The sequence below is a fragment of the Hydra vulgaris genome, chromosome 09 (genome assembly GCF_038396675.1).
Source record: "Hydra vulgaris chromosome 09, alternate assembly HydraT2T_AEP".
In the NCBI taxonomy this organism is placed as follows: Eukaryota; Metazoa; Cnidaria; class Hydrozoa; order Anthoathecata; family Hydridae; genus Hydra; species Hydra vulgaris.
In genome coordinates, this window is record NC_088928.1 from 29,098,311 (window position 1) to 29,110,497 (window position 12,187).

Below are 12,187 nucleotides of genomic sequence, written 5' to 3' on the forward strand. Positions count from 1 at the left end.
ATTCATCATTGATGTTTTGATAGATACAATTTTCAAAAAAACGGAACATGTGATACAAGTAGGTGAGGATGAAATGTCATTATCACGGTTATTTTCAAACTTTCGATCGAGATGGAGAGCAGCAGGAAGATGGAAAGATTTTTTTCTGAAAAAAAATGAAGAATGGTTGAAGGGCACCGTACAATTTTCAAAATTATCTAATACTGAATGCACCTGAGAAGATTGTGAAGAGTGATAATAAAAAAGGAACACGTGGGCGACCTTCGCAATCCTTTGCTTCATCTAGTGAAAGATCAAAGAGGCGAAAGACTCAAGAAGTACGTTCTACTTTTTCTACAGAAGAACTGGCATATGCTGCTCAATTGAGTTTAAGGACTTCTGGTCAAGTACATGCTGCTCAAGTTGTTAAAGATGTCACATTAACAATCCCAACAAGAGCCTCAAAATATATATCTGCTGTTAATTCACAAAATGAAGTACCTTTAACCCCAGATGAAGCACTTTCTTTAATGATCGAGAAAGGAGAATCAAAGCTCTCTTATCAACTATCAAGAAATGTAGCTAGAGCACATAAATGCAAATTATACCCATCATACCTTGAAGTAGAAAAAGCAAAAAAACGTTGTTATCCATCAGTTGTTTACAAAACTGTTAGTGAGTCGTGCGCACAGATTGAACTACAGGCTTTACTTGATCATATCACATCTAGAGTTATACAACTTCAGGCTAATGTCATTGATACTCTAAATCCGTAAATTCTCCAAAAATTAGTACTTTACTGTAAATGGGGAAGTGTTTATAAACAAAAACTTACTGAGGCTGGAAAATCTGATGAAAGAATTTTTTATATTTCTCTTATACCTTTACAATTAATACACAACAACCACGAGACGGGTGAAGCAACTATTGTATGGAAAAATCCTAGACCATCATCTCCGCGATTCTGCAGACCAATACGATTGCAGTTTGTACATGAAGATGTACAGTCAACATTGAAAGAAATTACTGACATTGAATTGCAGATTGAGGGTCTTGCACCATATGCTAATGAAAAAAATGGAAAAATCCATTTCAGTAACTTATTGTATGTCATTTACGATGATAGACGGTAAAGTCTGTAATGCAGTAACTGGTACCACTTCTACACAACGCTGCTTCCTGTGCAAAGCTTACTCTAAAGAATATAATGACATCAACAACATTATAAAAATGGACATTACAACAGATAATTTAAGATTTGGCATATCTACATTACATGCATGGATTCGTTTTTTCGAGTGCTGTTTGCATCTGTCGTATAAGCTAACAACTGAAAAGTGGCAAGCTCGTCAAGAGAAAGATAAAAAGAGTGTGAAAATACGTAAGGAAGAAATACAGACTCAATTTAGGATAAAACTGGGGCTTATCGTTGATCGACCGAAGCCAGGATATGGAAGCTCTAACAATGGAAATACAGCGCGCCGCTTTTTTCAAAATGCTGCTATATCTGCTGAAATAACAGAAGCCGATGAAAAATTAATTCACCGATTTCATGTTATTTTGCAGGTAATTTCGAGCGGGTTTGATATAGATGATAAAAAATTCAAAGACTATTGTGTAAATACCGCCCATTTATTTGTTGCTTTATATCCGTGGTATTACATGCCTACATCTGTACATAAATTGCTGATCCATGGAGCAGAAATTGTAAAGTATGCCCCTTTTACCGATTGGACAACTTTCTGAAGATGCCCAAGAGTCATGCAATAAGGACATTAAAAACTTCAGGTTACATCATTCAAGAAAATGCTCAAGAGAATCAAATATGAGAGACATTTTTAATAGGCTCTTATTAACATCAGATCCATTTCTCTCGAGCATCAGGAAATTGCCCCAGAGACCGGTAAAATCTCTACATCAAAAAGCTATACAATTGTTAAAAGTCACCAGACAAGAGACAAGGAACGATTTCGATTTAGATACAAGTGGTTCAACATTAGATTCCGAATCGAATGATTCGAACATTGATGAATATGACATACGTGATTTTTGTTACTAGGATTTAAGAAACAATTTTTTTACATATATGTGACTTAATCTTTTACCAATTTAAAAAAAAAAAATTAAATTAAAATTACAAATTTCTGTTTTTTTATTAATAGTATAAATTTGAAAATAGTTTTGCAATGTTTTTGTTCTAATTTAACTCCTGAATCATGAGCAATGACCTTGAAAACCAAACTACACGAGATTTCATATTTTCAATGTATAAACAGTTTTAACCGCCATATTGGAGCCGCCATTTTGAATTTTTTAAATCTGACCTCAGATTCCTAATCAGCGACCTCGAAAACCCTTTTTCAAGGTCGCTGATTTGGGAAATTTGGCCACAAAATCAGGATTTCGTCCCACTGTTAACACCCTAGTTAAATACTTTTCCGCGGTTCTCTGTGATAAAACCTTTAGGATTTCTCGGAGCACACCACACACACACACACACACACACACACACACACACACACACACACACACACACAAAATTGATCTAATTTACAGCTTTTACAACGTATTACAACATATTATAACATATTCTACAAACAAAATTTCTTTATTAAAGACATTAATTTAAAAAAAACAGTTTTTTTAATTAGAGCCTCAAGTTTCAAGTTATTTTTTAAATCAGTTTAGCTCATTTGTCAAAATATTTTATCTTGCCTAAATTCTCGTCGAACTTACATTGTTTCAAGCTTCAACTTCGAAGATATTTTCACTGTTTATAACTAATTTTTTACAAAGTCTTTGATTCATTGCCCTCATTTTCAGATGTTTCTTTCTTCCATTTCATCCGACGGTTTTGATACCAAGTTTTAACCTAAAATTATTTAATAGTTTATAAAGTTTTAAACAAAAATTTTAAACATAATTTATTTAGAAAAACAGTTAAAAATATTTTTCTCCGCACATCTCGGTCTCACCATATTTATCAAATTTACTTTCTTGAGGCTCTTTTGAAAATCGTTCTTAAGTGGATCTTCAAAATCCTTTTTTCAACAGATTAAATAAATTAGAAACAAATGAAAACAGTTTTATGAATATGGTCACAAGTTTAATTAAGTAAAGACACAAGCTCAAAGTTGAGACTGAAATCTTTTAATGATTTTGAATGTAAAAAATTGAAAACTGATTTTATATTAATTATTTAAGTAAAAATGCTTTTGTATTAGAATCAATGAACACCATAAAAAAACTGGGGCTTCTTGTTTTAATGAAAACTTTATGATATCCATATGATTGCCTATAACAGACTTAATTAATTTTTATGGTAACTTAAGTAAGGTAGCATAACTATGATTTGTCTTTCTATGGTTGAACAATCCCAGAAACTAACAGCGTAGTATAAAAGTATTTTAGAACTAATAAAAATAACCTGTGTTTGGTTTAGGCCAAGCCGGTTTGCTAACTTTGTTCTTTGAGATGTCAATAAATACTTTCTATTGTTAAATTCACGTTCAAGTATCATAAGTTGAAGATCAGAAAATACTGTACGAGGTTTTCTGTATTTTGACCTAGTGAATTTCTCTTTAGACTTTTTGATCTGGAAATATGTAGATACTTCTTCAACTTTAGGTATAATAAAATCTATAAATATATAGACTTGAATAAAAATAAAACATTTGTTTATTATAAGTATACATGGATGCATGCATACATGAATACATGTAGGATAGTTACAATGCTATAGGTGAAAAAAAATTTCCGAGATTACCTTAAATTGACTAGAAAATGTCATTTATAAAGTTTTAGTTCAATAAGACAATGATCACCGGTGCCTCATTGAAGATGGTATCTGGAAAAATTGTGGAATTTGGGGAAAATTTGTAGTTCTTTTACTGTAAAATGAACACAGCTCAACCTATAAATGTTATACGCGTCTCATTTTGTTCACTAATTTTTACTTTAGATTTCATTATCTTCAATTTTTAGCTATAGTTGATAGTTTCTGAAATTTTTAGGTTTTTATATGTAGATTAGAAAAGGACTGATATCTCTCTTTTATTGAACTTTGTTGTTTTTGTATTGATGGAAAAATAAATAAAAATAATGCACTATTATTATTATTTATGAATTAACAGATTTTTATATGAAAAAAAAAGTTGTGTGCTTATTTCAGTAAAAAAAATGGTCTTGGTTTAAGATTAGGTACAATTTGTACAATAGAATCAAAAAATAACTTTTTTATTATAAAAATAATCTTAAGACTACTTAAAGGAGATACCAAGGTCCTTAACAAGTGAAGAGAGCATATTCTAGCTGACTGTAAATAAAAAAAGGGTCATTACACCCCTTCCTTATTCCTTTACAGTTGAAAATAAAATCCAGATAGCCTGTTATTTTGAGTCCCTTTCTTCTTTCTAGTTGAAGTTTGGTTTCCATTTAATAAACAGTTTTAATATTTTTATTCAAATTATTTATTTAGTGTTTAGTGAATCAGTCCATAGTAAGAAAGTAAAGATGGTTTCGTTAAAATCTGCAGAGAGAAGTTCAAGACAAGCAGATAAAATGTATTTAATCGGATACATGACTCATCAAACTACTGGTAACTAAGTTACCATCAAATAGTCAAGTTTTACGCAGTTTGTTTTAATAAGTTCGTCAAGTAAAGTTAAATGTAAAAGATGCAGCAAGACTAACAATACAGAAAATTTTAACTTTTTTAGGAAAAAGTAAGAATCCAAAAACAACACTTAAAAGACTGTGTTGCAAAGCTGAAAAAACTTCATGAGGAATGGATAAAACTGAAAAAAATGCAAATAGAACTAGTGATGCTCAAACTGAAAAGAAGACGCTTTTAAGGCTACACTTGATGACCTGTTTGACATTGCTCATCAAAATGCACTTGAAACTGCAACGGAGGACGAAGTTATTCGTACTCAAACAAAGAGAAAGAGGTTGCCCATGTTGCATAGGAGGAGTTGATTTTAAGTTCTTAAAAGCTTAAGGGCGTCGGCAAAAAAAGGCATGCTTCTGAAATGATGAGAGCAGCAAAATCTAATAAATGTGTAAGTTATTTAAATCTTTAACTATTAATTAGTATAAAAAAAGATTATAATTATTATATTATATAAATTTTATTTAGTTCATTTATTCATTTTTATATATCTTTTAAAACTATTTTACTTTACAAATCACAAATTTCCACACAGACACAAAATATATATATATATATAAAATAAATAAAGTTAAAAAAAAAATGAATTTTTAATTTAAAAAAGTAATAGTTTTCCATCAATTAATGTAACTTCTAAATAATATGGCTTATTTTATGGATATAATATATTCCATTTGCGTCAGCTCTAAAAAATATTCTCCGTCGCTTAGTTTCAAAAAATGGCTAAAAGAAGTCATAGCAATTTAGAAGATTTATTTATATAAATAGGAGTAAAGGTCAAACTTAGAGCATTGTTTAAATAATCCTAACAATCTTTAATTAATTTTTCTGACATTTTGTTCAATCATAATAATGTGTTATTTTTTTCAGAATTAGAAAAGTTTGAATCTTTAGAAAGCAGTACATCAGAGGAAGAAGGATTTGAGAATATTGTTCGATGCACAGAGGAGATAGACACGGCGACACTAGATGATGAGCTTGACAAAAAGAAGAAAAAGTACATCCAAGGAACTGAGAGAATTATTACTGAAAAGTTATCTTTATTATTGGATAGATGTGCTATCTCAGACAGAGACGCTGCTCGAATTATAACAGCTACAAATGATTCTTTTGGACGTGACTCTCAGAAATTTGTTTTGAGTAGGAGCATCATTGGCTTACGCCGGCAAGAATTTAAAAAAGAGAGAGCAAAACTCATTTAGCAAAGATTTAAGAAAACAGATTTAAAAGATGCTGTGGATGGAAACACTGAGATGGAAAGTTACTTACAGATTATTATAAATAAAGAGAATATCGAGAGATTGCGGTTTTGATATGCTGTGAAAGAGCAGTTAATTGGAGTACCACAATTAGAAAAAAGTGCTGGGAGTTTATGCAGCACTTAAAGAGAAGGGCGCACTAGACAAGATTGAAACAATGTGTTTTGATAAAACTGCCGTAAATACAGGTCATTTTAAGGGTGCTTATGTTAAATTAGAGCAATTAATGGGGAAAAAGTTGTTGTACATCCCATGTCGCCACCACATTTGGATGTAACATTAAAATCTGTTTTTGATGGTTTGATGGGATAGACGACAGACCCTCAACCTTATATTTTCTAAAGATTTCAAGCAGAATGACCGAAGATTGATAAGAAAAAAATTACGCCAGGAATAGATAACAAGGCTACAGCGAACAAAGTGTTGTCTAACTATCTATTAAAGCATTTAGCAGTTCACCATGCAAAACAATTAATAATATCTTAATAATAATAATATTGGCTAAAGATTTTATTAATACAATTAATAAAATATTTAGTCATTTACAAAAAAATGAATAAACAAATTTCAGATATAACACTGTCAAAAATTATGAGCCATCTATGGTATCTGAATACAAAACAGGCTGCGGTCGCACTATTTTACGAATCTTTGAGTAATTGTGTAAAGAGGAGAATAGCGACGAAGTTGTTAGAAGTAGATGAAGATGAAGATCTTGACGATGACTGCAACATGAAACTACCAATAACATTAAGTGAGATATTTGATGTATTAGACAAAGATAGGGACTAATTCATTTCACCTCTGTCAATCAATTTATATAAGAGGTTCAATATCAACACAGAGTTCTTACATATTGATCTGGAATCATGGAGTAAAAACCAAGAAAAGATAAGAGGTCATAAAGAGGTCATTGTGAACAGATTAAGAGTCGTGAATAATACAGTTGAAATAGGTGTCACATTAATGACCAATTTTAACTCGTGCATTACAATACATAAAGAAGTGCGACAATATCTTTTACAAGTGGTCTCTAAATGTTGGGCGAAATTTCCCTGTTGCTGTATATCCTTCTTATCTAAACCACAGTTTTCTACTCAATAATTTAAATTGTATCAAATCTTAAGGAAAATTTCTTAAAAACAATGTAGTAAATAGGGTTTCTGTCAGCTGTTTAACAGTAACAGTAAAACAGCTGTTTTTTCGCCAAAAACTAAGAACAGCAAACAGCTGTTTTTTTGTAACTGTTTTTTTTTTAAATTTTGATATGTTACCGCGATTACATTTTACTTTTCTAAAGTTAAAGTGATTTGAAAAAAAAAATTTCCATACAAGTAACTACTTTTTTTAAAAAAAATTGCGGGGCTTTTCCCTTCGCTTTGAAGAAAGTGATTTTGTCACAATTTAAGTTAAAATAATAACTTATTATAACAAATAATTATTTAACAAAAAGTAAGCTATATTACGAATTAAGTTTAAATATCTTGCACTATTTAATACTTATTTAGATTTCAGCTATGTCTTCTGTTTGGGATTTTGCAATTAAACGCAAGAATGCAAAAACAAAAGATCTCGAAGGTCAATGCAAACGTTGCAACAAAGTTATTAAGTGTTCTGGTAATTCAACGACCACATTAAAGAGGCACTTGATTTCACATGGTATTACGTTTGATAAACCACCTGATACAGCTGAATCCAGTCAACAAGCTGTAACTGAAAAGAGAACAATGATGATCCCTGATATTTTTTCTGAAAAAATGACACTTAAGGAGATAGTAAGTGACTTAGCCACTGACAATATTTCAATACATGCCATCACAAACAGCAAATATATCCGTTTATCCATATCACAAGACGATTTTAAGTTGCCAAGAAACGAGAGCGACGTCATGAAATTAATTCACGATGATTATGATGATAAGAAACAAAAAATGATCAGCAATATCAAAGAATTGCTGCAGAAGAATGCAAAGTTTAGCTTCTCGGTTGACGAGTGGACAAGCATACGAGGACGGCGATACTTCGGAGTGAATCTTCACAATAATGTTAATAAGCTGACTTTTAAGACAGGACTTGTTCGCATATTAGGCTCATGCTCAGCTATGGATATGATAGAAATTATGAAAAAGCATTTTTTAAGTTTTGGTTTATCAATGAAAACCGATATTGTTGCTGCTACTTTGGATGGTGCCTCTGTAAACAAAAAATTTATTCGTCATGCTGAGATAGAGGGGCAATTTTGTCTAAATCACGGAATTCATCTTGCCGTTTGCGATACACTCTATAAGAAAAATAATCTACTCGATGATTTGGAATACATTGATAGCGATGATGTATCAGAAACAGATGAATTTGACGAGAATGGTAACCTTCAATTCCTCAAGGAAAATTTTTATGATGTCGAAACTGATTACAAGTACCTTCTTAAGAAATCACGAGAACTTGTTAAATTTATAAAAAATCATCTGTCAAAAACCATGCGTTTCAAATTCACGTCAAAAATGAGTTAGGGCATGAGAAAGAACTTCATCTCGACGTTAAAACTAGATGGAACTCAATTCCAACAATGCTTGAGTCACTTATACAAACAGAAAATTCTATTCGAGCAACATTATTTGACTTTAACTCACTTCATCTAATCGATTCCTTGGATTTTGGTGCGCTTAAAAATTTGCTCAGAGCTTTAGATCCTGTAAAACTTGCAGTGGAGAATTTAAGTCGAGAAGACGCAACATTAGAGACTGCTGATACAATCATCGAATTTATGTTAAAAAAGCTTTCAATGATGAACAACGAAATAAGTAAAACATTGTACGAGAACTTAAAACGCCGAATTGATGAGCGCTGGACAAGCGATATATTGAATCTCTTGCGAAGCTTGAACGATCCTTCCACGACACCGTCAAAAAACACTTTGATTTTTGCTGGAAAACTTGCATCTCGCCTCTTTGGAATCAATAACGAGGAAAATGATGATGAAATGACAGTCACAGAGTCTAACGATGCCGAGCAAGAAAGTTTATCGCTTCAAGATGAACTTAACATGCTTCTTCAAAAAGAAAAGTCATCAAAAATATTGGGGCAAGATAAATTCAAATGGTTAAAAAGTGAATTTGTCCTTTTCAAAAATACAGACAAACGAACAGAGCATCTACAAATGCTTTACAATGCATTACTTTCAATTAAACCAACATCGACTGACGTTGAGCGTGTTTTTTCAGTATGCGCAAATTACTGTACAAAAATTCGATCACAATTATCGGGCAAATCACTAAATGCACTTGTGTTCCTTAAATATTTTTATAACAAATCATGTAAGAAAAGTCATACAATATAGTATTTAAATAAAAAGTACATAAATTTACTATTTTCTTTGTATTTTTTTAAAAAACAGTAAAACAGCTGTTAACAGCTGTTTTTTGAAAAATTAGGAACAGCAAACAGCTGTTTTTTGAAAACCACTGTTTTTCAGAAACCCTAGTAGTAAACAGTGAATAAAAATCTGTTACTTTATAAATAATATCAATCGTAAATGATAATAATATTGCATACTGTTTCATTATTTTTTCCTTATTATTAACTAATTAATTATTATTAGCTCTTTGGTAAAAATTGTTAGGTTTGCCTTGTCAAAAGCCAACCCCAATTCCGAGGACTGCTTAAAAAAATCTGTATTAGAAAATGTTTAGTCTGTATTAGAAAATGTTGTGGCTAAAATGATCTGGCCACTTAATATTTATAGAAAAAAAATATTTTTGTATTGTATATTGTATGCATTTGTTACTTAATAAACATTTTAATTCCAAAAACAACATTAACATATAAAAATAAATTCAAGATATAAAACATGGTGTCCTCAAACTTAGAAAACAGCCTTTATTTTATGGCACGTTTTTTTTATAGCTTTTCTCGAATTGCTTAAGGTTAACTCCTGTTTAAAACTACCTGATTTTAATTTTATCAAAGAGCTTTTGATGGTTTTTAAGTTAGGCAGCGACATCAAGTTGCCCTTTTGTGTATGAAAATATATAACTTTCTTATTTGAAATCAATTAGTCACACAGTTCTTCAAAATTTCCAAATAGCTTGCAGAATTGTTTCATCATGTTGTAAAAGTAGTAAATCAGCATGACCGTTCATCCCAAATCATAGTTGCTAGGCATTGCTTAACAGAACATGCAATGTAACAGGCGTTGTAGTGTGAATTAGGTTGGTCAGAGTTAAATAATTTAAATATACCTTTAAAATAAAATCCTTTTAAAATAAAGCAATTGGTTATCTTTGTAAATTATTGTTTAAAATATAATTTACAGGTTTAAAATTTCAATTAATTAATATTAAATTAGTTATTTATTATTTTGATTGATTAAATAGCTAATTAACTTTAATTATTTAAATTACTAACTAAATAACTAAATTAAATAACTAATTGATTTAGTTATTATTAAATCAATTAGTTATTTAATCAATCACAATAATAAATAACTAATTTAATATTATTTAATTAATTGGTTACTTATTATTGGTTGAAGGCCTTATTTAGCCCTATCCTTTAACTCGTTAATTTTATAAATTAATTATTTGTTTGATTTATTAAATAATTATAAGCAGCAGATTGCTTCAATTAAATCTGTAAATTATATTTTAAACAATAGTTTACAAAGATTACATTTGTTTACAATATTGTAAACAATAGTTTACAAAGATTATTTGTTTTATTTTAAAGGTATTTTTACAACAGTATTTAAGTTCTTTTGCATTTTTGCATGGCAGGGAGATTTCAGCCCTTTTCTAATATACATATAACAATCTAAATATTTCAGAAACTATCAACTATAGCTAAAAAGTGAGGATAAATAAATTTAAAGGGAATAATCTAGCAAACAAAATAAGACCCATATCACATTTATAGGTTGAGTGTTCATTTTGCAGTAAAAAAAACAACAAATTTTCCCTAAAATCCCTAATTTTTCCAGATTTCATCATTAATGAGGTACAGGTTAGCATTGTCCGATTGAGCTAAAACTTTATAGATGTCATTTTTTAGTCAAGTGGAAAATTCATTTTCTGTGACCACCCCAAAGCATACACCCATCTACCCATCCATCCATTCATACATACATACATACATACATACATACATACATACATACATATTTTTACTACAAAAAGTTTACAAACGAGATATTACAAAATCACAGTTTTTTTAAGTAGTTATCAATTAGTTACTCATCTGTATTTAACTTTCTGTAGAATGAAATATAAATAGAATGGCTCAATTTCTATACAATTTTCATCTTTGTAACACTAAGTTTAGGTTCTTCTCAAAAATATATAATAATGTAATATTTTAATAGTTTGAAATTTTTACAAACGTACGTTAAATGATTGTTTTATACTTAATCATTTTTATGAGTTAATAATATTTTTTAAACAATACTGATAATTTAAGCAATATTTACATGTTAAGAAATAATGCCGATAATAAATATAAATGCATTTACTCTAAGCAACAAAATGACACCTCCCCTCCTAACCCCTTCACCTCCGACTGCCCAAATTTTTACAAAAACCTTTGCACAAAAACAAATAGAAGTATTTAAATAGTATATGATAGCGCTAGATTTATAAAGGAGCTAAAAAATAAATTTAAAGTTTTATTTTTAACTTTTTACAAAAATAACGTTTTTAGTGCGACTTTATTTTGTGTGAATTAACCAGAAAATTTTATTAAAAACATTTATTTACAAAAAACATTTGTTTACTTTACAAAAAACATTTGTTTACAAAGTTGAAGGGCAGTTATCTGAATATTTATTTAATGTAAACGTCACAGTTAAATAATTTAAACGTTTTTAAAAGATTTAATTGAGGTTTTATTTTATGAATTATAAAATAATAAATCAATTAATTCGTGCTGCACAGTTACGTTATATTAAAATATTTTTTTGAAAACGACATATGTATACACTTATTGATTTTATTATGGGTCGAGGTAAGTTAAACAATACTCAGCCAAAAAAAAAAAATAAAGAAAAATTTTTTTATGTGTAAAAATTAACTTGAAACATGTAAAAAAGCAATAAAAAGTGCATCTTTACGATTAAAAATTAACAAAACTTTACTAATGCCTTCTAAATTTTTATTTTTCTGATTTTAATAACCCCATTTGTAATTGTAATGTTAGAATTATAGAAGTTACTTAATACTTTGCAATATTTGTAAATTTATAATTACAAATTTGGAATACTTGTTGCATTTTACTTGTGGTTTTTTAGTAT

General features: G+C 29.7%; 1 protein-coding gene across 1 annotated transcript in view; it reads right to left on the reverse strand.

Annotated features, from left to right (window-relative positions):
- Positions 1–2,217: 2,217 nt before the first annotated feature.
- Positions 2,218–12,187, reverse strand: part of LOC101240163 (homeobox protein ceh-31) — a 32,924-nt gene continuing 22,954 nt past the window's right edge. The window contains exons 2-3 of the mRNA XM_065806411.1: positions 3,407–3,618; positions 2,218–2,851 (exon numbers count right to left, since the gene is read on the reverse strand). Coding sequence (XP_065662483.1) covers positions 2,768–2,851; positions 3,407–3,618 — 296 coding nt within the window. The 3' untranslated portion in view covers positions 2,218–2,767. The remainder of the gene's footprint in view (positions 2,852–3,406; positions 3,619–12,187) is intronic.